The sequence below is a fragment of the Petaurus breviceps genome, unplaced genomic scaffold (genome assembly GCF_028583685.1).
Source record: "Petaurus breviceps papuanus isolate PSGF00001 unplaced genomic scaffold, PetGlider_PUasm1.0 90977, whole genome shotgun sequence".
NCBI lineage: Eukaryota > Metazoa > Chordata > Mammalia > Diprotodontia > Petauridae > Petaurus > Petaurus breviceps.
In genome coordinates this window covers 39,699,568-39,726,643 of record NW_027187391.1, presented here as the reverse complement: position 1 = coordinate 39,726,643, position 27,076 = coordinate 39,699,568, and the positions used below count along the sequence as shown (strand labels likewise).

At 35.9% G+C, this 27,076-nt stretch overlaps 1 protein-coding gene across 3 annotated transcripts in view; it reads right to left on the bottom strand.

The window, feature by feature from the left end:
* The window catches only part of LAMA4 (laminin subunit alpha 4), a 199,246-nt gene that overhangs the window by 8,527 nt on the left and 163,643 nt on the right, over positions 1–27,076 (bottom strand). For all 3 annotated transcript variants that reach the window (XM_069077020.1, XM_069077018.1, XM_069077019.1), the window contains 12 exons: positions 24,659–24,790; positions 21,773–21,915; positions 18,639–18,777; positions 15,318–15,455; positions 12,641–12,774; positions 10,536–10,700; positions 9,176–9,329; positions 6,515–6,699; positions 5,235–5,424; positions 3,096–3,251; positions 958–1,117; positions 392–522 (listed from right to left, as the gene is read on the bottom strand). In XM_069077020.1, coding sequence (XP_068933121.1) covers positions 392–522; positions 958–1,117; positions 3,096–3,251; positions 5,235–5,424; positions 6,515–6,699; positions 9,176–9,329; positions 10,536–10,700; positions 12,641–12,774; positions 15,318–15,455; positions 18,639–18,777; positions 21,773–21,915; positions 24,659–24,790 — 1,827 coding nt within the window. The remainder of the gene's footprint in view (positions 1–391; positions 523–957; positions 1,118–3,095; positions 3,252–5,234; positions 5,425–6,514; positions 6,700–9,175; positions 9,330–10,535; positions 10,701–12,640; positions 12,775–15,317; positions 15,456–18,638; positions 18,778–21,772; positions 21,916–24,658; positions 24,791–27,076) is intronic.

Here is a 27,076-nt window from a genome sequence, read left to right as displayed (position 1 = left end):
CTAGCTGCCCCCAAACCATCTATTTTGGGCAAAGTGTTCTTATCCTCCTTCTGCTGAAATCTTTTCAATGGCACCATCTGGTGTTGCTTACCTAATGATTCTATTCTTTGACTTCAGATTTTACTCATAACTATTTTAGTGAGTGACACGGAGTTTGGGAGTAGCTAACTTTTTGGTCATACCTTAGCCATGTAGTTTTTACTGCCAACAACATACTAAGGGAAGGAAACTCCAAGGGATTCATTGGAATGAAAATGCTCATTGAAATTTAATTTTTATTACTTCTCCATTGTCTCATTAGTTGGAGATTTATGGCATTATTCCATAATAGAAGTCATCTTCTAATCTAGAATCCCAGGGTCAAGGAAGAAAGACATGAATAGGCTCCTACCTGTCCATTTTTCATGTGAACATTCAGATACTCTCCATTCACACTGTGACCGTGCACCAGGATTCCTGAACTACTTCTGGGACGAACTTCAAATGCTATCTCAAACTTCAATCCAATATTGAAAGACTCATCTGTAGAAAGAAATACTATCAATATATAATCACATATAGCTCTAAATATGAGCTAGAATTTTTTCAATGGCACCACCTAGTACTACTTACCTAATAATGCTAATTCTTGGACATTAGATTTTACTCATAACTATTTTAGTGAGTAACACAAGGTTTAGGAGTAGCTAATTTTTTGGCCATACCTTAGATTTCAATCTATTTTTCATCTGTATTAAGGAAAATTCATCCTCTCTACTCATTCTGCTGATACAGGACTGGTATCTGCATGGTGTGGTTTTGATAGAGTTAGTAAGGAAGAGAAGAGTTATAGTGATGGAGAAGGGTCAAGCTGGGAAGTTTTGTAGAGGGTTTTCTGAAATTCTTATCTGGTAGCCCAAGGGTCTTTCTATTTAGCTGCTACCAGTGAAGAAATGTTTCATGAATCACATTTGTTACCTAGAATCACATATCCTCCTTCTGCTGAAAAGTATGTTCCACTTTCCATTGGTCCTTCAAAACAAGGAGTCACACTGAATGTTTGAGAAGCAGTGGTAATTGAGGTCCCATTGAGCTGAAGATTGCTAAGACAACCACTGAAACTATAGACTGAATTAATCTGAGGAAAGAAGAGATTAATAGAATTTTCATTTAAAAAATCAGTTTTCTCATGTACTCCATAGACACATTAAAAGGGGGATCAAATATGCAGGACTTACAAGCATTAAGGAAAAGTAACAAGATCTATTTATGTTTTATTTATTCAACTGTTCAAGTGCCTGGTCCTTTTTAATGCAGATGATTTTTGTCCTGTCCATAGCGGGTTATTTTCTTAAATTGAATTCATTGTAGACAGAATTTCATACTTAATAGCGTTAACCTGAGGCAGTGAAGCCAAAGAATTTTTCATACAAATTCAGGAAGTGAATTAAATATTCAAACATTTGATTTAAATATTCTAACTATTATGCTTTATTATTTTGCTCCATAGCTTCCCAATAATTACTTAAGAGTATATATTTTATATTTACTTATATGTGTACTTGTTTCTCCCTAATAGAGTATAAGCTCCTTGAGGGCAAGGATTGCTTCCTTTTTGTTTTAGGATTTGGCATATAGCACAATCCCAGGTATGTATTAGGCACTTCATAAATGCTTGTTGATTAACTGAATGCTGCTAGCAATGCCTAAAAACGGCTCTTGCTGTTGTGTGAAAATAAGGACAATAGTGTTGTGGTCCATTCTGGATAATCAAATAACATAGAACTTGTTTTTCACATTATTATCTTATTGAGGGGCTGAAAGTACAATGCTGTAGGATGTGAAACTTGGATTTCTCAGACATAGTAAATTTTCCATTTACCTCTTTGGAAATCTTCCCCCGAATCTCTTCAATAGCACCCCCTAGTGTGGCTTACGTAATAATTCTAATTCTCTGACTTTACATTTTACTCATTACTATTACAGTGAATAATAATATAGGGTGTGGGAGTGAACTGCCTTTTTGGTCATACCTCAGATTTAAATCTGTTTTTTATTTCTATTAAGGCAAATCCGTTGTCTCTCCTCACTCCATTGATAAATGACAGGAAACCATTTTAGTAAGGTAGAGATAAAAGGACTATTTAAATGTTACCATAATCACCATTTTTTTTTAACAGACCACCAACTTCAGAGTTGAGTGGGTATATATATATAGTACAAGAATGTATTTACTAAACAGGGTATGGAGTTTCTCCCCAGAAGTGAGTTTCCACTGCCATATTTCTGCCATTATTTCCTTCTATGAGATTTATGAGAGGTTCCATGGCTTCATTGAAAGATATCTGGCTTTAGAGTTATTAAGACCTGTGTCCGAATCCTGAATCTAGAAATTATTGGTTTTGTAATGTAGTGCAAATCACCTAACCTCTCAGGGTCATGGGTAGTTCTCTGGGACTATAAATTGCAGAACAGGTACCGATCTACTTTGGTAGAGGGAATTTCTGTACTTGGAGTTTCTTATTGCTAAGTAAACAACAAATCTGGTCTCCATCTTTTCTCAGAAAAAAAGATCCTTAGACCCTATCTTTATATTTCATAGAGATGCTGAAATTATGTTTAAAAATAATTCATCTTTATATTTATAAAGATCTCAGCGCATGTTGGCTATATGGCTAGGACTGGCAATCACTTCTATATTGACATCTGGCTAATGATGACCTTTAGAAAAAATTTACTTCTTTAGCATTATATATGAGTTTTAGCTTTTCTTATCTGTCTTTAAGATACTGAAACATACTTCATTTCACCTTCATACCAGAATGGATGGAGACATCTGTGCCCCCTTAGCCACAAGATTGACAGAAACAAGTAGCATTGTATTAATTTCTGAGCTCCTGTCTCTGACATGACAAATAATTTTATTTCATAAATGGTTTCTCTAATCTGTTATATGAGTGTGTATTTGGGGGGGGAAGAGAGTGGTGATGGAAGGGGAGAATAGAATGAAATAATTTATAAAGTCTTGTCTAGCTCTAAAATCTATGACTCTGACTTTAAGTGTGTGTGGTTTACTTAACACCTATTAAGTAATTAACAAATGCTTGTTTAATTACCTGGACATTTTTTACAGCTTTTCCTGGAGCAACCCCTCCCAAGTAAATAGGACCTTCCACTTTCCAGTCAGTGCCAGTTGGAGGAAAACTTTCTTCTAGGACTCGGAGACCATCAATTATCAAACGACCACTGCTTTTTTCCCGAATAAATATCACCTTGATGGAGGCACAGGAAAAATGACACAGGGAAAAGACTGAGGTTGCATACAGTGAAGAAAGCAACTGAATAGAACATCATGGTTAAAATAACAAACATTTACTGTGATATGGAAAGGTTCCATTTTATAAAATCATAGCTATTCCAACATTTTACATTTGAAGTCTTTTATATGCATACTATATTTTACATGGTCATATTTGTAGATGAATAAATTAATTTATATATAAATTAAATTTACAAATATATCTATAGTAAAGTGAATATTAATGAATTTTTCTTACTTGGTCAGTAACTTCTTAATATTTAATCTCATATGCTAAATCTCTATCCTTCTCTGTGTTATCTTCAACTGAAATAAGCTTAGGTGAGATGGTATAGTATAATGGAAAGAGGAGAAGTTTGGAAATTGAGGACACTCAAATTCCAGTTTCAGATTGATCACTGTTTTACTGTGTAATGTGAGGTCACAATCTCTCAAATCCTTGGTTTCCTTATATGGCTTTTAAAGACTGATACTTTCTGGTCCCAGCCTACCTTTCCAGCTTCATTATACCCTACTCCTCTTCCTGCATTCTGGGATCCAGTCAACTGACCTTCTTACTGTTCCTCATACATGGCCTTTGAATTGGCAATGGTTCCTTTCAATGTCTATCTCTGCTTGAACCCAGATAAGAATCCTATAAATACCCACCAGATTTTAGCACCCTCTTCTACTTGTTTCCATCTCTGCTTTACATATCCTATTTCCCTTGAATAAAGATGTCTTCCTTTGCTTTCCCTCTATTAGCTCACAGTTATCTTGTGCTACGTTTTGTCTTGTGGGTTCTCCCCAGTTCTTGAACCTCACTCAAATTGCATTGATGTCTCCCTTTCTAAATTACCTTGTATTCATTTTTTGTATAGACTCATCTTTGTAGGTGTTATCTCCACTGACAGAATATAAGCTCTTTGAGAGTGGGAAATGCTTTATTTTTGTCTTTTTTTATCCCTTGCACTTACCATAGTGAGTGCTATGTAGTAGATACTTAATAAATGCTTGCTGATTGATTGATTGGTTATCTCTGGTGTGAGGGAGCTCCCCACAGGGTATGCTATCATTCTTTGATGCCATATAATGGTTCTATAAATACTTGTTAAATTGAATTTTATATACATACATATATTTACATTATACATGTATATATACATAAACATATAAATCTACATATGCATATGTGTGCACATATGTATATACCATGTGCATCTCTGAGTATATATAAACACATAGAGAAAGATACATATTTGAAAGCGAGCTGTCCCTAAGGCTATATATCTAAGTCATTCTTCCAGCTTTTCAATATGTTTTATGATCTTAGAAGTGGTATACTATTCATTTTCTTCTCTTCTCTCTTCATGTATTTGTGGAATTGATACTCCTATTACCTGACATCAGGGTAGACTGATTTGGTATTATAGTATCATTTCTACTAAAGGCTACTTGTTTCCAAATATAGTTTATATAAAAGCCCTGCCCAGTTATTCCCACTTACACTCATCTTTGCTTTTCCTAAACTCAGATAGAACTACCGTCTGTACAACTTAGTTTTGTCCTTAAGTAATACTGTTGTGAATGTACAAAATAACTATAATTCTATTTTGAATTTTTCTTGTATCTATCCTCTATTGTGACTTTAGAAACAGTAGGTGCTTAATAAATCCTTTGGGCAAAAACAGTCTTAAAGATTTGAATAACTTAAGATAAATGGCAATCAGGAATTTTAAGTTTTAATTTCCTTTGACTTCAATTTATGAGTCAAAGGATAGATCTCTGTCTTTTTTTCAGATGCCTCAGTATTGTTATATTTTAAAAGATGTATTTATAGGGATGTTTTAAAAAAACTAGAACAGGGATTTCCAGTTATACTCATACCAAGTCATTAATGCCTATGCATTTGGTTCAAGATGTCTGATGATGAATTAACTTTCCTTTTTCAACTTACATCATGCCACAATCCATCATTATACTTCTCCTGACTCCTAAGCTTCAGTTTCCTATGGCCAACATTAAACATAAAGACTAGCCGGCCATGTGCCACAAAAAGAGTCATGAAGTCATTTTCTTCTTGATCAGAGATATAGAAGATCATTCCATGGGAGGAGCGAGTTTTCAAACGAATGGAAAACTGAGACCTGGGAAATGAAAAAAACAAACAAACAACCCAACTATATGAAAAATGGAATTTACTGTAATCTCTGGCCTCCCCCAAAACTAGACACTTATTTTGAGTAATTGACAAAATGCTTAGAATAGAAAAACACTACCTAAATGCCAAGTGGGGATATTAAAAATTGTCTGTCTCAGTAGAATTAATGCACATTTGTCAAGTAGCACTGAGAGATGAATATACTTCCTTATAGTCTTACCTTTCTTAAGTTAAAAGGTAGCATTTCTCAATTTAAGAAAATAGTTTTTCAGGTATCAAATTTAGGCAATTCAGTTCTTTGGAAAATATATTTGGCAGTCTGGTTCAAATCTATGTGATAAGGAATCTCACACTTAAGGGGAAACACAAAGTGGTTTATGGAGATCAAAGGATTTTGACAAGAATAAGATTTTTTCAGAATATTTCAGATGTGTTCATGGATTTGTGTTAATTGATAGCCTATATTCATTTTTCTTTTCTGAGTAAAAATGAAAGCATATGATGTATATGTATATATTTATCTATATTTGTAGCTATAGCTATATCATATATACGTATATGTACAGCTATATGTATGACCCATGGACAGGACCTGTGATTTCATTGGCTTAGGGAACTTTTAGCTAAGGAAACCCCCTCTATCAACATTCAGTTATTTTGGCTCTTCATGGCTCCATTTGGGGTTTCTTGGCAAAAATCCTAGAGTTTACCATTTCTTTCTCCAGTTCATTTTACAGGTGAGGAAACTGAGGCAAACAGGGTTCAGTGACTTGCCCAGGGTCAAAAAGCTAAGAAGTATCTGAGACCAGATTTAAACTCAGGAAGATGAGCCTTCCTGATTCCAGGTCTAACACTCTATTCACTGTGACACCTAGCAGTCCATAAATTTTATAGAACGTTAGCTATGATCATCCCTAACATTCATCTCTCTAAGTCCCAAGTTCTGTATCTCTAAACTGGGAATAATAATAGCATACTTGGAAGAAATAATGTATGAAATGCGTTTTGCAATACTAAAAGTACCATACTATATATGAGCAAGCTATAATTATTAGAAGGATTGGGTTTTACTTTACTTTTCAGCAAAATTTCCTTTTAAATGCTCAAACTCCTGGCGGCTGTTAGCTGTTCCTCCATACTGATAGGCATGGGAGATTGCTTTTGGACTGCTGGAAAGCTGACAGTGAGAGTCCCGGGAAACATTCTGCTTTAGGGATTTCAGGCCAATTGGATTCCGAGGTGAATCTTTATTTTTCTCATTCTGTACAAAAAAGTAAACAAAAAAATCATATAAAAATATGGTACTAAAATAGTAGTAGGTGAAATTCATTAAAATTAGTATTTGTAAAAATTTTTATTCATTTTGAATTTAGATTAAAAAACAAAGAAGAAAAAGAACATTTCCATGTACATAGCACAACATTAAAAAATATTCAATATAAAACCATGAATTTCCATTTCATACTCTTTCCTTTTTTTGGAAAAACTATGTGATAAATACTACACATAACTTTCAATTTTCAAAATGAGCCCTTTTTCTGTGCTTCCTTCTAATTTTCTTTTGTTTCCTGTTGTGTACTTTTTTTTCTCCCTCCCTCTCTGCCCTGCCCTAGACCAGACTACCATCAGACACAAATATGTATGTGTTCATACATATACATATGTATAGACATATGTATTCATCTACACATGCATACGTGTGTATATATGTATGTGTGTATATATATGTATATGTAAAACCATAATATACATAGTTTTATTCATTAGTTCTTTCTTTGGATGTGGATAGTATTTTTCTTCATAGGTCCTTTGTAGTTGATTTGACTATTTATAATACTCATAATGTTGTCCTTAGAACAATATTGCTGCTATTTTGTACAGTGTTCTCTTGGTTCTGCTCATCTTGCTCTTTTTTATTTCATATAAGTCTTTCCAAGTTTTTCTAAGATCAACCATCTCATAATTTCTTATAGCAGAATAATATTCCATCATAAAAATTAATGTTAACAAAAACAAGTGTCACTGATGGTTTATAGAATGAAATGAAAACTTTTCCATTATCTCATAGTCTGTCCAGCCCCATTATTTTATAGATGAAGAAACAGAAGACTAGGAAGGTTAAAGACCTTGTTCAAGGTTGCACAGGATCTGAGCCCAGAGTCTCAGACTCCAGCACCCATGTTCTTTTCACTTCCTCACTTTGGTTTTCTGGTCTGACATGGTCATTTATAGGATCATTGTAGGTCCTCGATAGTGTTGTTGCCCTACCCCTTCCCCAACCAAGGTTCCAGTAACCAAAAATGTACTAGATTTGGAATGAAGAGTGTCTGATTTAAATCCTCACTATGCCACTTACTATTTGTGTACCCTTGGATAAGTCACTCAACCTCTTTAGAACTCAGTTTCTTCATCTGTAAAAATGAGGGGTCTTGGCTCAGTGACCTCTAAGATCTCTTTCAGCTCTAAAATCTGTGACCTCATTGTCTCTGAAATCAAGCATACATGTCAAAAGAAGAAATAAAAACAGAGACCTTGGCATAACAACATGCCAAGAAGTAATGAACTAATAAACTCTTCATTTTAATGTAAATAGCATGTAAATTAGAATTTGAAATAAAATATCATAAAGAACACACTTATTAAAAATAACTCTACATGTTTAAGGATTTATAATATGATAAGATTTTTAAAGATTGTCTATTTTAATTAAGCTCACCATTTTCTTTTTTTTTATTGAATTCAAAATTTAGGCATTAAGTACGCTCATAGGCTGATATTTTAATTTGAATTGAATTTCAGAAAATAAGTAAAAGAAAATCTCACACAATCTGATGTTCCTCCATGATTTGACTACTTCATAGTATATCTTTTTGGGTATGGTAATATTTTGAGTCAGAGATTTTTTTTCAAATAATATTTTCCCCATAATTAAATGCAAAACAAATTTTAACATTCTTTTTTTTAAGTTTTGAGTTTCAAATTCTATACTTTCCTCACTCTCTCTCCTCCTTGAGACAGTAAATAATCTGATATAGGTTGCATATGTGCAATCATGTAAAACATATTTCCATATTAGTCATTTTGTGGAAGAAAACTCAACTCCCTGCCTCCAAAAAATGAAATAAGGAAAGAAAGTGAAAAATAGTATGCTTCAATCTGCATTCAGACTCCATCAGTTCTTTTTCTGGAGATGGAAAGGATTTTTCATTATAAGTCCTTTGGAATTTGTCTTGGATCATTATATTGCTGAGAAAGGTAAGTTATTCACAGTTGATCACCATAAAATATTGCTATTGCTGTGTGCAGAGATTTTTTAAAAATGAAAACACACAATGCTCAAGTTTCAAGGGGCTTAAATATTAGACCCCCATTAACTTTGGAAAGGAAAGCTTGGTTTACACTATAGTAGTTTATAGTTTGTATTTTAGTAATTAATTTTAGGTAGAGAAAGTGACACATAGAAAGATTTTTTAAATAAGTATAATGGAAGATACCAGAGGGTGTAACATGAAGAACACACACACACACACACACAAAACAACAACATCCTTGTAGCATCTTTTATGCAACTGAATTGATATTATGATGCCAGTAAATCACACTATCTGAAATCAAGATATGTCATTTTATAGAGATATAATAGCAGAATAAAAAAGTTCCACTAAACACTGATCTCTCCTAATATTATATTAAATATATGGTGAGAGAATTTAAAAAAGTTGTTCAATACAACTTACCTTTTTGTTCTTATCTACTTTGGGCTTTGAGGAATTTTTTCCCTTTTTGTGGAGGAGAGAAACTGGTGCTGATTCAATGGGGCACTCATAAAGGGAGGTGTGGACTTTCTCAGAGTACCGTTGGAAATCTTCAACCTCTACATCCCTGTCCAACCTATGTTGTGGGTTTAAAAAAATGTTTCCTTAAGGGCTGTTCAAAACTGAGAAATTAAACCACTAACACAAAGTTTATTGGTAAAACATGACTTATGTTTAGTTTTTTTATTCTTCATATAATCTCAGTAACCTGGCACATACTAAGTTCTTAATACATGCTTTTTGATGGATAGCTCAACATATCTAGAAAGGTCCCCTTGCTTCATTGTAATCTTAATCAAGACACCTTAAACCATGAATTAGTCAACAAGTATTTTTATGTGTCAGTGATGTGCTTTAGAACTTCTGAGAAGTGACAGCTGCTGTCTCCTTCAGTATTTCTTTTATGTGAGTAGAACTTCTTATATGTAACTCAAACTACATTCAACTCCTCCCATCTTAATTCTTGACTTAATTAACATCACTTTAAAGAACTACCTGAATGGCTTTATTTTTATTTTATATTAATTGAAAAATTTTAACATAACATTTTTATGTATATCTTTTGTATGGACAAAATTTTTTTAATATCCACCTCTCAAAGACCCATTCTATATAACAAATAATATTTTTAAAGAAAAAGAAAGGGTAAAAAATTAGCAAAATCTATCAATATATCAAAAAAAAGTATGAAAATATATACAGTCCCACACCTGTGGGGGCCCTCCCCCAACCTCTGCAAAGGTGTAAGAGTGTCATCTCCTATCTCTTCTTTTGAACAACTTTATTTAAAGCTTTGGAATTTAATTTCAAATTTATTTTTAAGAAAGTTATCATTTAGGGCATTTCCCCTTGTATTGTATCACTGCTCCATTGTATTGCAGAGTTTTAAAAGTTTTCTGTTTTTGGGGCGGCCAGGTAGCACAGCGAGTAAGAGCACCAGCTCCAGTGTTGGGATGACCTAGGGATCGAATCCCAGGCTCAGACACTTAGCACCCACCTAGAAACACCTGGCCGTGTAACCTTGAGCAAGTTACTTAACCCCAATTGCTTTAAAAAAAAAAGTTTTCTGTTTTTGCCTCCTCTTTGAGAAGATCAATCATATAATTTTAGGATCAGAAGGAACCTTTTTCATAATGCTTTACAAACCCTACCCAAATTAAAAATCCACTCTGCAATATTAGTATTGTATCTGCTGCTGGAAAAAACAAACAAACAGTATTCAACAATTTGGTACCTTCTTTCTCAGGTTCATGGGGTAACTTGTGATAGAAATAAAACCCACCTGGTGAAATAGGCGTTGCTTATGCATCCCGTGAAATTAGCATACTGGGGACTGATTGGTGAGCCACCAAAGTAGAACTTGCTCTCTCTGGCTGGAGTCTGCTCTGGTTTTCCTTTGCTTGGGTTATTTTTACCCAATTTGTCTTTATCCACTATGAGTTCATATCTGCAAAGAGAAAAGCTTCTTCACCAATTGTTCCATGGATTATTCAATGGGAACAGTTCGGTGGATAGTCACTGAATTTGGAGTCAGACCTAGATCTGGGCATGTTGCATCTGTCATTTGCTATCTGGGTGACCCTAGACAAGTCAAAGTCACTTTACCCCTCTGAGTCCAAGTTTCATCATAGATAAAGTGGGAGTTATAATAATTACACTAGTTTTGCTGTGAGGGTCAATTATTTTCTTTGTAACCATGAACCATGGCTCATATTACCATAGTACATGCAACCATATGGTTATGTGTAACCACAAGTCAACATGAGGAACTACTACTTATTTTTTGGACCTGATCTGTGATCTCACTGCTGTAGGGAACGTCCAATGAAGAATCTCTCTCTATCAAGGCAGATCTGCAACTGTTTTATAAGTTAGAGTCTTAGAGAGGTGCCTGGAGGTACTAAGAGTATAGTTATGATAATATAATAATAATAACAATATAAACTAGCATTTATATAGTGCTTTAAGTTTTGCAAAGCAATTTACAAATATTATCTCATTTTCTCTTCACACCATCAAGGGGAGGTAGGTAGGTATTATTGTTCTCATTTTATAGATGAGGAGACTGAGGCAGTCAGAATACACAGCTAGTAAATGTCTGAGGCAGGATTTGAACTCAGGTCTTTCCAAATCCAGACCCAGAATTCTATCTACTGCACCAATTAGTTATCCCCAAGATTTTGACTTGTCTAGGATCACAAGACAGCATATGTCTTGAAAGGGGAATTTGAACCTCTCTTCCTGAGTCCCAACACTAGTCCTCAATCTACTATGTCATTCTATCTCTAATTATATTTAATACCAATAAGAAATGTCTGATTCAGAACAGGGTAATACAATACTAACTACAACTACAGGTAATGAGAAGAGGAACCACTTGGCAGGTTAGAGTGGGATATCTGATGTATATTATCATCTCTAGGCTTTTATATCTAGTTTAGTTATCCTATTGAGTTAGATCATCAATCATTTGCTCTACATTATTCAAAGAATCAATCCCTTCTTCTTCTTGCCCCAAGTTAAGGCTGAAATATAAAGTAAGCCAATAAAGATCAAGATTTTAGGTAATCTGACAATGTCCGTTATGCTCCTTTGGGATTTGTGAGACAAGCAGAACCCTCTCATCACTTTTTGGCCAACTTCTGACTAATACTGGTGAGGAGACCATTTACTGTTCTTTAGTTGTTCATGTAAATAAAACCTTTTGGGTGGATTTTGATTATGGGAGTACAGGAAAATTCCTCTTTTTGGAGGAGTAGAGAGCTGGAGTAGACCCAGGAGAAAAGCAGTTATTTCTATAACTGGTTTCTAGTCACTATAGTTTCCATTTTTCCATCTAGAGACTTTCTTTATTCTTTCAAATGACAAATTCAGATGTTCCTAGCTTGAAGATCAACAATTAAAGATTTTACAATAAACCAGTTATGAATTACTTGATAATTAAATGTATACTCTGAATGTTTTGTTTATTCACCTAGTGCATATTTATGCAATGTCTACCTTCCATGTTCAAAGGTGCTCAGAGGGTTAAAAAGCAAATAATTCTGGCTCTCCTCTAGAACCTTAGAAGATTAGGAGGAACTTGTCTATGTTTCAAGGTTCCACCATATTCTGATATTTCTGATATATTATGATATTCTTGAATGTTAGTAATTTAATTTAAATATGTATTAACAGAACTCCAAAATTAAGTCATCCCTTTAAAAAGAAGTCAAGTTGGCTTTTATTTCTCTGAACATATGAAGATCAGAGGTGTATTCTTTACATTAGATAGTAGGAGAACAAGCCATCTATGTGCGATAGGTTTGCTTGTGGTTTGTAACTAATATTTCAAGAGCAAAGAGAAAATATTGCAGAATAATTTTAAAAACCAATAAAATATTTTACCTTGTCGGTGATATGGAGGCAATGATGAAATGCGACTGACCATCATCATACTGTTTATCTGTTGATTGAACTTTTATCCCCTTTACATTCAATATCACTGTTCCCTTATCCATGGAAATGGAAAATATATCCGACTGAAAAACAAGCAGAGGAGTCTAAGCAGGGAGTCCAGTTATGGAAAAGATTTATAAGTTGTATAATTTTTTTGTATTTGTATAATATAAATACATATTATATATAATATATACAATAAAATATAATTGTATAATTTTGTGTAATTTTTTTCAAACTGTTACTTACTAGAACAGATAGATCACAAGAAAACATTGCAAAGTTAAAGGATGTCTTAATTTTCTGCTGATTTCCATGACAAAATTGGAGTCAAAACTGGATTTCCATGAGGGAAAAACAATTCTGCCAATTGGAAATTTTTGGTGAGGAAGGAGTTAAGTTGATGACCAGCTCCATGTCATATCAGCGATTTTAGTCACCACTAAGCAGTTCTCTTTTTCTTTGCAAAACTTGCCTAACTCTGGGTCTTCTCCCTATTGTCAACCCTTCACTTATATTTCACCCAAAACCATAGAATCAAGCCTCCTTGGTCACAAGGGAGTATTTGAATAGACATTGATCTGTGAGTCAATACATGTTGCAGATAATACTGTCAGGTACAATTGGGTACAATTAAGGCTTCTAGATTCTTTCCTCTTTGTAGCAGTTCTTTGTATCTGGCCTTAACATGTTCTAGTCTGTGATTTTGTACTGTAATTCATACCCCTTTCCTCCTGATGATGTGTTCATGACTTCACTTTAGTGATCTAATTCAGATTCCCCATGTCACTGTTACCTTTCTTCCATATCCATGATCTCTAAGTCTTTGATTTCAGCTTAGTAAAAGTAACCTGAATTGCTAATTCCACACTTCGTTTAGCAGGTTGACTTGGGTATTCTTGGTCTTAGCCCCAAAGTCAGGCATAGAGATCTGAGCCATGTCTCTGGACACATGAGAATTTTCCCTGTGCCTAAGAAGTCCCTAAATCCTCAACATTCATTTATTCCAGAGCTTTGTTCCTCTTTTTTTTTCGTGGTACTTACAACGGTAATAATTTTAGGATGAAATGCTGTATTTCATTATTGGGAGCTGCTATACAACATATAGGTTAACCCAATGCTTTGAAGGCTTTGGTTATGCAGAATAAATTTTATTTTTATATTTTACCAATTCTTTATGTACAAAATTTGAGAGGCAGGGCTGTTCAGTGGAAAGAACATTGGAACTGGGGTTGGAAGACTGGTTTTAGTACTGACTGACTCCAGTTTTATGACCATGAGCAAGGCAGTTAGCTACTCTACATTTGACTTTTCTCACCTGTAAGATAGGGATAATAGTCACACTATCTACCCCATTGTCATGAAGGAAGTACTTTGTGAAACTTAAAGAGTCATATACATGTGAATTATGATTTTTCTTGTTGATATGTACATTATGGAATGAACTTTTCAGAGAAGTTGTGACTTGTCCACTAAGCAAGTGTATGAAGTAGAATTTGAAGTCATGTCTTTCTGACTCTGTGTCCAGTGCCCTTTGTAGCCTTAGAGAGTCACTCTGAAGTCCCACAGACAATATGTCTTAGAGGGGAGAACTCGAATTCAGGTCTTCCTGACTCTGAGGCTTGCTTCTTCATCCAATAAGCCATGCTGCCTCTGGAATTCCCACAGGAGGTGTTTATAGGCACTATGCCAACAGTTTATTATCACACAGATCTGAATATGCTCCAGGTCAAATCATATCCACTAAGATATAATAAATACAAGTAGTAATCTTCTTATGTGACTTGGTTAGCCTATAGCGAGGGTGCTGCACTCTAACATTAACAGGATAAGGTAGTTCTGCTCTCACAGACATTTTCTTTTTGGCTTTCCTTAAAAGTTTATCCTTTAGGAACAGCATGAAAAAAAAGCAGAAGAAAGGAAACAATGAATCAAAGAGATAAGACTCAGCTTGCTCTTTCCTTACTCCTTAGTCATATCACTCCTACTGAGTCTTCGGTGGAAGCTGCTTTCTGGAACAAAGAAGATTCTACCAATTATGGTATGAAAAGACCTTATCTCAACAGCAGAACTTACACTAAGTGCTTCTTGTCAAATTTCTCTTGTCCACAGATATGATATATTTTATATTGAACTCACTGGGGATGCTGCATGTATAGAAAATGTATGTAAGAACTGAATCAGCCCTACCTCCTCACTGTTCATCGTATACACTGAAGCCTCAATTAATGAATCTTAGCGGAGAAACCCCACTGATCAAGGGGACCTCAACCACCTGCAGCTGTTGTACTATTCTCTTGCAGAAATAAAATATTTCCTTAAGCTGATCTCCAGTGTTCTAGAGCAGGCCAGGGAACATATATGCATTCCTTTCGATTTCTTATGAGCATACGTCCTCTTGCTCTTAATATGTATTGTGAAATTGATGTATTCAATTCACATTTTGTATGTTTTGCACATACTTTCTGAAACGAGGCAGCAGATACACTTGTTTAAACATTAATGTCTTAGATTTAAAGTTAATCTGAATTTACTACTAGATTGAAATTGTTATTTTTGTTTTGGAATCAATGTGACAATTAGGATGAGGCGTTTCCCCCAGTGTCCTGTAAAAGCAAATACTCACCCCTGCAGCATAATAGAGTAGTAGTCCATTGGGCTGCAGTGTCCGGAAATTAAAACCTCCTTCAAAGGCATCGAAGAAAGATATTTTCTGGCTTGAAGCAATGAAACCTTGTCCATTGAAATATGCTCTGCGGGATATCTGCGTGCCAATTAAAGAATACACATAGGGCATGCTGTAGTTTTAAAACAATTAGAAAATGCTAAAACCAATGCTACTTTTTTAGGTTTTAAAGACTATAATTTTCATGTGAAAAAAATTCCCGTTTTCCCTAGTCAGTTTACAATGACATTTAGACATATTCATAATCTGTCAAAAAAGCCTTTGAGCAAAAATAGCTACATAAGCTGCTTAATTAAAATGCTTCCCTGGGTCCTGGAAGAAATGTGACCTTGATGGGAAGACAGGTCTTGCTAAATAAAGATTACAGACTATAGAAGGATATAATAATTTTTCATTAAATATACTATATAGCAAATGGAATAAATAGAAATGAAAGGGACCTGCCAGAAATACGAATTTGGTGTACATGTCAAAACATTCTGAAAAGGCCAGTTTGCAATACTGATTAGCTTAAAAAATGAATATTTATCTCCTTTATTTTTTACCCCCTTTTAACCCATATTTTCTTAATTCTCTGTTACTAGTCATCAACTAATCAACAAGCATTTATTAATCACTAACTGGGTGTTGGGTACTGTGCTAAGCACCAGGGATAGAAAGAAAACATCTAACAGTCTTTCCTGTCAAGAAGCCTACAGTCTAATGAGGGAGATGACATTTCTTTAGACTTAGTCCTACATGAGAAACTAGAGAGGTATACACTGTTTGGGTTAGATAGAATATAAACCCTCAAGGAACATTTTAAACATTCAGATGAATTGAACTAGACTTTTTGTTGATTTTACAGATGTTTGGTTTTTTTCCTAATTGTGTTGGAGCAGACATAACCCAAAGGAAATATACAGAACCTGAATAAACAGGAAAAGAAAGAAGTGATTGTGATAGTATGGGGGTATGCAAAGAAGATCCTTGAGGACTAGGACTATTGTACCCATTTCTTTGGTAGTACTCCAAACTAGATTACAGTTATTACCTTCCACATCTCTGGGGTTAGAGGAACAGTACCCCTGCAATCTGGAAAATCTGTGTAAAATTTTTTAGCCCTACCTTTGTACCAGAGAAGAAGTCTGAATTATTATAGTATTAAAAGATAAAATATTTTGATTTTATACAACACTATAATATATTTTATGGGGGCGGCCAGGTAGCACAGCGAGTAAGAGCACCAGCTCCAGTTTCGGGATGACTTGGGGATCGAATCTGGGTTCAGACACTTAGCACCCACCCAGAAACACTTGGCCATGTAACCTTGAGCAAGTTACTTAACCCCAATTTCTTAGGGGCAGCCAGGTGGCTCAGCAAGTAAGAGCACCGGCTCCAGTGTCGGGATGACCTGGGATTGAATCTGGGCTCAGATATTTAGCACCGCACCCAGAAATAACTGGCCCTGTAACCTTGAGCAAGTTATTTAACCCCAATTGCTTTAAAAAACATACATATATATATATATATATATATATATATACACACACACACACACATACATTTTATGTATTTCTGAATTTCTAAACTTTTTCTGTGCTGTCTGTTGGGCTTTGTATGTCATCTGTGGCTTCTATAAAGCTGCCCCCAAATTTCCATTTAATTTCTTATGCCAATCCATGATATATCAAAACCGCAATGGGGAAAGTGAGGATGTAGATGGGATAATTGTATATCATGCTATATACAAGGTAATCACTCAAGGAATGTGTGGAACTGACATTGTTGATTGATGGTCAGGTCTCAGTTCTTAAGCCTTCTAGTACATGGGCCTATTGATTTGGTTGGAAGACTTAACTGTTAATGTGAGGTGAGCCCCCCCTTTTGGAGAAGCCTGTGTAACCCTTCTTACTCTATTTGGACAGCTAATGTTGCAGAGATTTTCTCTTTCTTGGAAGAAAAAGGACTCTTCTAGTGTCAGTACGTCAAGTGGCTTAGATTCAGATTACATATTTTTTCTTTTTTTACAATTAATGAACGTTTATTTTCTCTCCCTTCTCCCACTAGAAAAAACAAAACAAAAAACCTCAGAACAAATACGGATAGTCAGACTGACTGCTGAAAATGACTGGAATATGACAAAAAGAACTCCCAGAGTACATTTTTGCTCTGCGAATTTTTAAACTAGAACTTTATAATCACGTCAAGGATTAAAAGTATTTTGAAGTGTTGGTTTCTTTCTAATCCTTCTTGTTGCCTGGCAGCATTCTAAAACAGAGATGTGACAGGTTTTGAAGATAATACACTGTAAGACATCATATACACCAGATTCTGAGCTTTATCAGTTGTTTTCTGGAATATTTGCAGCTATGTAGATCTCACCAATTCAACTGGATTTTATCATATTCAAAATAAGCCATGTCAAATCATAAATATATTCATTCAACAACTTAAATGTTGCATATCTGCTATGTGTGAGGTGTTGTGTTAGATTTTGTGAGGGTAACTGTCCTAAGTAACATGCTAGTCTGATTGAATAAGTATGTTTATAGGTATGCACTTTGCCACAGTATGTCGGCCCTACTTACGAGTTCATTCTAGAGATACAAATCAGCTGCTTCAGATTGAGTGGAAGGAATAGGGCTTACAAATGGGTAAGATTAGATGCTATGCTTACAAAAGTATAAGATAAGGAGGAAGGGGGAGGCCAGGTAGCACAGCGAGTAAGAGCACCGGCTCCACTGTCGGGATGACTTGTGGATCGAATCTAGGCTCAGACACTTAGCACCCACCCAGAAACACCTGGCTGTGTAACCTTGAGCAAGTCACTTAACCTCAATTGCTTAGGGGCAGCTAGGTGGCTCAGCAAGTAAGAGCACCGGCTCCAGTGTTGGGATGACCTGGGGTTCAAATCTGGGCTCAGATACTTAGCACCACACCCAGAAATAACTGGCCGTGTAACCTTGAGCAAGTTACTTAACCCCATTGCTTAAAAAAAAAAAAAAAGATAAGGAGGAAGAATAGGTTCCCTAAAGTAAATATTTCAGTTAACCTCTTATACTTTAGCTCCTTCTTTTGAAAAGGGAAGGAGGAAGAACAAATGATTTCCAAGGTTTTTTCTGGCTCTATAATTCTATTTCTAGCTAGGAAAATCAACTTTTATTAGTAGCAGGGAACCCAGAATCTGTATACTATTTCAGAGGAGATAGATTGAGGACTTAATATAAATTAACTTGTCATATAAATCAAGCTTCTTCTAGAATACTGATTGAAACTTACAAGTGAGTCTTCTGGGCAACCATAACCAACTCCTAAAGTTTCTGGCTGCTCCAATAAATTGAAATCCTTCTTTTGGAACTGGAAACCCTTCATGCAGCCCCTGAAGTTGACATCTAATGGAAGGTGTACTTTTATGTTACTGCAAAAAAGAAAATCAGTTTAAATTGTTATTCTAATTTTATCATCACATAAAACATTTAGACCATAGATATACCATTGAAAAGGTCAGTTGTTTTTTAAATGACATAATTCTTATCTGTCTCTCAGTAAAATGAATGTATTTATAAAATTATTCTAAAATGTAGAAAGAATTTGGGGTATCTTTAATATTTATGTGACATTTGATAATCTACACCAATATTGGGTTTGAACAGAAATATAAATAGAGAACTTGAAATATAGTTTAGAATTTTAAATTAATGTGAAGTTATACAATACTGTTACTTTACAAACCCAATATAGCTAAAGTTGAACTCATTACTTTTCTTCCATAGAACAATTCTTCACTTTGACTCTGTTCTTTCCAGTGACATCACCATTCTCCCAGTACCTTATAGTGAAAATTTTTAAATCATCCCAACCTACCCTATCAGTTTTATTTCCCAGTGCTTCTCTAAAGATTAATGTGATGCAATTGTGTGAACTGACAACTAAAAAAGCAATATTAGGCTTTCTTAAAAGAGGGATAGAGAGGGGCAACTAGGTGGTGTAGTGAATAGAGCACTGTCCCTGGAGTCAGGAGGACCTCAGTTCAAATATGGCCTCAGATACTTAACACTTACTAGCAGTGTGACTTTGGGCAAGTCACTTAATCCCAATTGCCTCTCCAAAAGCAAAAAAAAAAAAAAAAGAGGGATAGAGTTAAGATGAAATAAGTGATAGCTTTGCTATAATTTTCCCTGATAAGACCAGACCTGAAATATTCCAAAGGTGTGAAGACTATTGGCCATGTTATGTAAAGATTAGTTGAAGAAATTAGGGATGTTTTAGCTTGGAGAGTAAATTATTAGAAAAGCTGTGAGAAAGAAGACAGAATTAGACTTAGCTTGGGAACTGGGGGGGGGGCAGAACTGGAGCAAAGGAGACAAGTTACAGAGAGGAAGATTTTAATTCTATGTAAGGAAAAACTTTCTAACAATTTGAGTTCTCTCCTGGAAATGGGCATCTCAGGAGGTGGTGGATTTTCCATGGCTGGAGGTTTCAAATGGCAGCTTTGAGGTCACTTGTTAATGATATTGTAGAAGGGATTTCTGCTTAAATGTAGGTTGTACTAGATAACTCCTGGGGTCTCTTTCAACTGTGATGTATAAAAAGTTTGAGAGACATAGCTTCTGGGTAATTTTATGGGTCATTCTAGTAGGTAATTAATAAAAAGGATCATTGGAATTCTCAAATGTCAAAGACCCTTCACAGAACCCACTCAACACTTATATGCCCTTGGAAGTGGGAGTGTTCCTGAGGGTGGCAATCAACTCTGATTGGTTAACAATTAATGAGAAGAATGAATTTTATAATAAGAGGTGGACCTATTCTAATGAGGGACTGAGGGACAGTGACTTTGATCACTCACTCCCAGACCACCTCTAGCCTCAGGCAATCTAGACAAAGGATCTACTCCCCCTGCCCAAAGTGGTACCAGAGTGGACCAGAATTCTCCTTAGATTAAATTCTTTGAAAGGTTTTCTGGTTGGGTGGGGTAAAAGTTCCATAAACATAAGATTATCTAGTAGAATGAGTTTTTGGGAAAAGTCAGGGATTTCCACAATAATTTCTTATTTAATAATAATTTCTCTTACAACCCTATGATTTGGTTATTTGTTGGCATTATTATAGCAATAACATTATTAAAGAACCCCATAGATTACTAATTAAAGAAGGTCCATTAGTACCAGGCTTTAGAAACTAACAGGCAACCCTGTTTTTTCCTGTGATTTTTGCTACTTAGAAAACATGGTAAGCTGCTTTCCATGGTTCTTTTTGAGTACTTCATTATGTTTGAAATAATGGCAGGGCAGGTGTCCTAGACTGCAGTGCCATATTGATCTATGTCAACAAACATTTAAGCACTTGTGTACCAGGAGGTACGATGTGAGTGCAGGTGATATAAAGAAACATGAAACAGTCTCCACTCTCAAGGAATTTCTTTTCTTTCGGGAGTGACAACATGCACATAACTAAATATATACAAGGTAATTTGGGGAGTTAGGGCAGTAAAAGTTGGGGGTGGGGGAAGGAAAGAGTTTATGTAGAAGGTGGTACTTAAGCTGAATCTTAAAGAAAGCCAGAGCTGAGTAGTAAGTACAATCTAGGCATGGAAGATAGCCCCTGTAAAGGCACAGAGATGAGAAGAGTCCTGAGTACAAGGAATACCAACAAGACCAGTTGGATTTTATAGTAAAGGAAGGGGAGTAATGTTTAATAATATGTTTGTCTAAAAGGCTATTTTACAGAGAACACACATAAGGCAATTGCTCAAATGGAGGTCAGAAGAAGCAACACAAAGATGCTCTCAAGGTATCTCTGAAGAACTTTGGAATCAATTGCATAAAATGGGAGACACTGGCACAGGGCCACCCAGCATGGTGTGCCTGCATCAAAGAAAGCACTGTGTTCTATGAACAAAGCAGAATTGCAATAGCTCAAAAGAAGCATGAGATGAGCTAATTTAGAGACATCTCCACTCCAAAGGTTCACATGGGCCTGACCTGCGGTAGAGTCTCCCAAACTCTTATTGGTCAGATCAGCCACAGTTGGACACATTGTACCTTGACTCCCATATACTGATGTCATTTTGATCCTCTTCAAGAACGAAGGACAACAACAAATCACAAAACTAGACTCAGGCCAGGTTGTGAAAGACTTTAAAAGTTAAACAAAGCTTATATTTGATCTTACAGACAACAGGGGGCCACTGAACTTTATTGAGTAGCAGAGTGACACAGTTAGATCTGAACTTTAGAAAAATCACGCTGGTACCTATAGGAGACTGGTATCTATAGGAGACGTGAGAATACAGGGAGACCAAGGAGGAGACTGCAGCAATAGCCCAGGTGATAGGAGATCTACACTGCATATTAATCATCTTGTATTTTACCCACTATGTAAATAAATACTGATTTAACCACAAAACTCACCCAGATTGTAAGACTTCTGGAGGAGCTCCTCCAATGTATATATCTGTAAAAGGTATTTTCATTTTTTCATTATCCATGCTTTTCACATGCCGTCTATCAACTACCAAAATCATCTTTTTATCATTGTGGTAAATGATTGAAATCTGAAAGAAATAGCAATATATGGTCAAATAATGGCCAATTTAGGAAATCCGTAGATCAGAAATGATATAGTTTGTGTTAAGTACTTGTACAAAAAGCAGGGAAATCCCCTCCCCTCCACTGCAAATACTTTCTCCTTTCAGATTACCTTCCATCTACTAGGTAGGTATCTTTTTTTTTCCTTTCTTTTTTTTTTAGAGGGGGGGAACGTAGGGCAATAGGGGTTAAGTGACTTGTCCAAGGTCACAGGGCTATATTTTTGTGTTAAGTGTCTGAAGCCAAATTTGAACTCAGGTCCTCCTGACTCCAGGGCTGGTGCTCTATTCACTGTGCCACTTAGCCGCCCCAAGGTAGACATCTTCAGTAAACCTAGTTATTCATGGGTTGCCTTCTCCATTTCAATGTAAGCTCCTTGAGGTCAGGTACCTGTTTTTGCCTTTCTTTGTAGCTCAAACACTTGACTGTAGTACTTGGCCCTGGGTGGCACAGTGGATAGAGTACCAGGCCTGGAGTCAGGAAGATTCATCTTATATCTGGCCTCACATACTTATTAGCTGTGTGACCCTAAGTCACGTAACTGTTTGCCTCAGTTTCCTCATCTGTAAAATGAGCTGAAGAAGGAAATGGCAAACTACTCCTGTATCTTTGTCAAGAAAACCCCAAATAAATTCACAAAGTCAGACACTGTTGTACAACAACATAGTAAGCACTTAATAAATGCTTGTTGAATGACTGAATTTTAGTCAGCTGTGGATGGGTAATCCATGTGTCAATGATGGTAGAGGCTGTTTATCATGATGTCATTGTTAGTGTGGAACCTGGGCCAGTTTGGAAGACTCTGTGTGTGTGTGTGCTCGTGTGTGCTGGGTATCAGAGTGGGAAAGGTGTCATGGGAAGAAAGAAGCTGATACAGGTGCATATAAGGCAGTTCTACTACAGGACATGCCATCTCCTCTATGCTCCTTTTTTTTGTTTTTGGTCTTTTTGGAGGATGCTAGGTAAGGCAATTAGGGTTAAGTGACTTGCGCAAGGTCACACAGCTAGTAAGTGTTAAGTGTCTGAGGCTGGATTTGAACTCAGGTCCTCCTGACTCCAGGGCCAGTGCTCTATTCATTGCACCACCTAGCTGCCCCTCTCTATGCTCCTTCTGAGTCTTAAGTTTGTTCATTGGAAAGTGGGGATAATAAGGTCTTCATGCAGACTGAAGATGGTTGGTGAGGTGGTGCAAAACTATTCTCCCCTCTGGGCCCTAGATGACAGCTGTAAGTTGTTTGCATCTTGGTTGTATGGTAATGATCACTTCTGACTTTGTAATTATTTCCTAAGCCAGCAAAGTTGCTAATGCTTTCCTCTTTTATTAAAAACAGAACTCTGGAAATTAAAAAGAGTGACATTCCCTAACTGCAAGCTTTTCCCAAAGCTGACTGAACTTGAAAACCCTCATGACACACCTTTCAGGGGCTCCATTAAAACAAAGACAGCTTACAGTGAAGACAGAGCTGATCTTAATAACTGGTAGATATGATATACACATGTATGTACATATATATATACGAAGAAGTATTCTGTGCTACTATTAGCTAGCATTTACCCGTTAGGTGGTACAGCAGACAGAGTACTGGGCCTTGAATCAGGAAGACTTGTCTTCCTGAGTTCAAATCTAGGCTCAGACACTTACTAAGTGACCCTGGGCAAATCACACGACCCTCTTTGTCTCAGTTTACCCATCTGTAAAATGAGCTGGAGAAGGAAATGTCAAACCACTCCAGTGTCTTTGCCTAGAAAATTCCAAATGGGGTCACGAAGAATCAGGCATGACTAAGAACAACAGCATTTATATAATGTTTTAAGGCTTGCAAACTGCTTTACACGTATTTGTTCATTTAATCCTCACAACAACCTTGGGAAGTAGGTGCTATTATTAACCCCATTTTATAGATGAGAAAACTGAGGCAAATAGAGATTCAATGAGGTCAGACAGCTAGTAATTTCTGAGGCCAGAATTGAATTCAGGTTTTTCTGATACCAAATCTAGTGCTCTATGTTACCTAGCTGCTTCAGACCTCAAAGTGCTGTACAAATATTAGTTATCTCCATCATCCTCATCAACATCATTGTTATTTCTTTCAATTCCTAAATAAAAGACTTTTTTTTTCTAAAGCAATCGGGGTTAAGTAACTTGCTCAAGGTTACACGGCAGTTATTTCTGCGTGTGGTGCTGAGTATCTGAGCCCGGGATTCGATCTCCAGGTCATCCCGACACTGGAGCCGGTGCTCTTACTCGCTGAGCCACCTGGCCACCCCTTAGATCAAAGATTTTAAGAGGAATTCTATAAGTATGATTCATCAAAATTTCAATCAATCAATCAACATGCATTTATTAAGCACCTACTCTATGCTAACCATTATGCTAGGTGCTGGAGATATAAAGACAAAAAAATGAAATAATTTATACTTTCAAACAGTTTAATTGATTATTGTTTGATTGATTGATTCATGTTTTTATGAACTGTATTTAGAGCTGACACAAGCCCATTTCCAAACATGCCAATAATCCCTCTTTTATGAAACCTATCAACCCTCATTTAGGAACTAATATACTGGCATTGGATAAATGGTGAATGTTTTACTTTGTGCCTTAATAGAGTAGTCCATCCCATTTCATTAGTAGGACAAGCTGCTTATGGAGACAGATGTCTCAAGCAATGAAGCAAAATGTAGTGCTATGGTCTCAATGATTAGTACCTCATGGTATTTTGCATCATTAATTGGTGCTTTCTTCTGGGAATCTTCTAGATGCACAGGACCATTGCTGAACCCAAAGTCATAAAACACATTCAGGTAGCCATTCCTCATCTCCAGGCTGAAAAATGTACTCTGTGGATACAAAACAATATTGATAAATGAGATAATGGACTTGTATGGGGACAGAGTTATGACTGAATTTGATAAATCATGGCAAGTCCTGTTTGCATTTATATTTGTACCAAATATTTCTACCAACCCAATAGCAACAGCTATTTCCTAATTTAATATGATCTTTCTTCAAATGCCAATGCATTGTATTAGTGGCTCAAAACCACTGTCTCCTCTTGTTTTCATCACTCTATGTAAGGAGTTTTGAAACTTGAATGCATTAGGTTGATCATTTTCATTTCCTGAAAACTGGGTAAATTGAAGTCTATGGACTTAACTGCTTTTTTTTTTCTTTGGGTAAAGTTTCAAAATTACCATAGAATCATAGAATGGTAGAGTTGGAAAGAATGTCATAGACTGTGTAGTAGTCTTATCCAAATCAGCAAGGGACTCCCACTATAAAATACCCAACATGTAATCTCCTTCTCTCTCAAAAGACCTTTAATTAGGAGGAACTTCCTGAGGCAATTCATTACACTTTTGAATAACTCTAATTGTTAGAAATTTTTTTTTTTCCTGATGTCAAGCCTGAATTAGCCTTTTTGCAAATTTTTGCCAACTGGGGGCAAATAATACATCTAAATCCCATTTCTTCATGATAGCCTTCAAGTGCTTGGAGACAGCTATCCTACCTCTACCTTAATAATCTCTTCTATAGGCTAAACATCCTCAGTTCCTTTAATCAACCCTTACATGAAATGATTTTCAGGCCCTTCATCAACCTGGTTACATTTTTCTGGACATTTTGTAGTTTATCAATGTCTATGCTAAAAGACGGTGCCCAGAACTGAACACAATACAAAGACGATATTAAATCATGGCAGAGCATAAGACTCCTTTCACTTAATTGTTGCTGGAAGCTATGCTTCTCAATATCAATGGAGTTCACATTAGCTTTTTTTTTTTTTTTGGCTACCACCTTATAGTGCTGCCTCATTCTGAGTTTTTAGTCCAGTAAATCTCACCACTGTCTAATAATGTCTCCTCCCCCTCTTGTATTTCTGAAGGTGATTTTTTGGAACACTAATTATGACTTTAGACAATGTGTCTTACCCATCAAAGATAAAATGGGAATTAGTGAAATCAAAGGCACACTAAAAAGAACATTAAAACCAATAAATGAAAAACTAATCATTGATAGGAAAATCTTTAGTGAAAGAAAAAAAGAATGGAAAGATATGATAGAGAATTAATAGTAAAACAATTCCTAAATCCCATTTGTAATCTCCCAGTATGTTATAAACTTGTTTAACATTAAATGAACATTTAAACTTGCATGTTACATTGAGGCACTGAATTTATAATAATAACCACAATATTATTGTGAATTTTGACCGCATATGTTCTAGAAACAAAGCCACTTTGTGTCAGTCAAGTAATCTACTCTACTATTCAGCTATACTGGAGGTGTTTTATATTTAGAACAAAGTTCAGAAATAGCAAGATTCAAGTAAATGTGTAAAACCATGGAATTGGAAATTTTCTATTTCCAACAAAGCATCAAACTACAGTGGCCATCACAGGCTTCTTTAGAACATTGGAAGGTATTTTTTTATCCCTTTACTCAAACTTTATTAGAACTTGGCACACAGGAGGTGCTTAATAAATGCTTGTTAATAGATTGACAATGCTGATTTTACTTGAAGTTCTGTTCTCATATTTTGTTACTTATTTTTCATTTCTGTACTCATTTTAGACTTTGTTTTAGTTGCTGTAATGGAAATGCAGATTTAAAGATCTTCCCTGCCCCTAGGCTAAAGTGCACCAGAAGCCTGGGGAGGGAGGCTTGTTTTTCAGTAGATACTTCTTGATTGGCCAGTGAGTCAATAAGGTTGTTACATTCTCTGAGCCAGGAGAAGGCTATATAAGCCCTGAAGTGTAGCTTTGTTTTGGGACTCACTTTGAGAAATGTTCTGTGATTTGATCTGAATTCTGGGAAGCCGTTGTTGAGAGTCCCCCGGCTTTGAAAAACCCAGAATGTGGAAACCCAGATGTTGACTGGGTATGGATGTAATGGTTGGACAGTTTGGAAATCTGTCTACTTGATGTTTCTGTCTTGATAATTATGCCTGTATACTTTGAGGTTCAGGGTGCTGACCTTTTCTCCTGAACAAGGTAAACGATATATGTCTGACTGATTAAAGTAAGCTTGTTAACCCATTTTGAGTTGCTTTCCTTTAACAAAGCAGATCCAAGAACCTGTGGTAGCTGCAAACCCTGAGGACGCTTGGGGTGCTTGCTGCTACA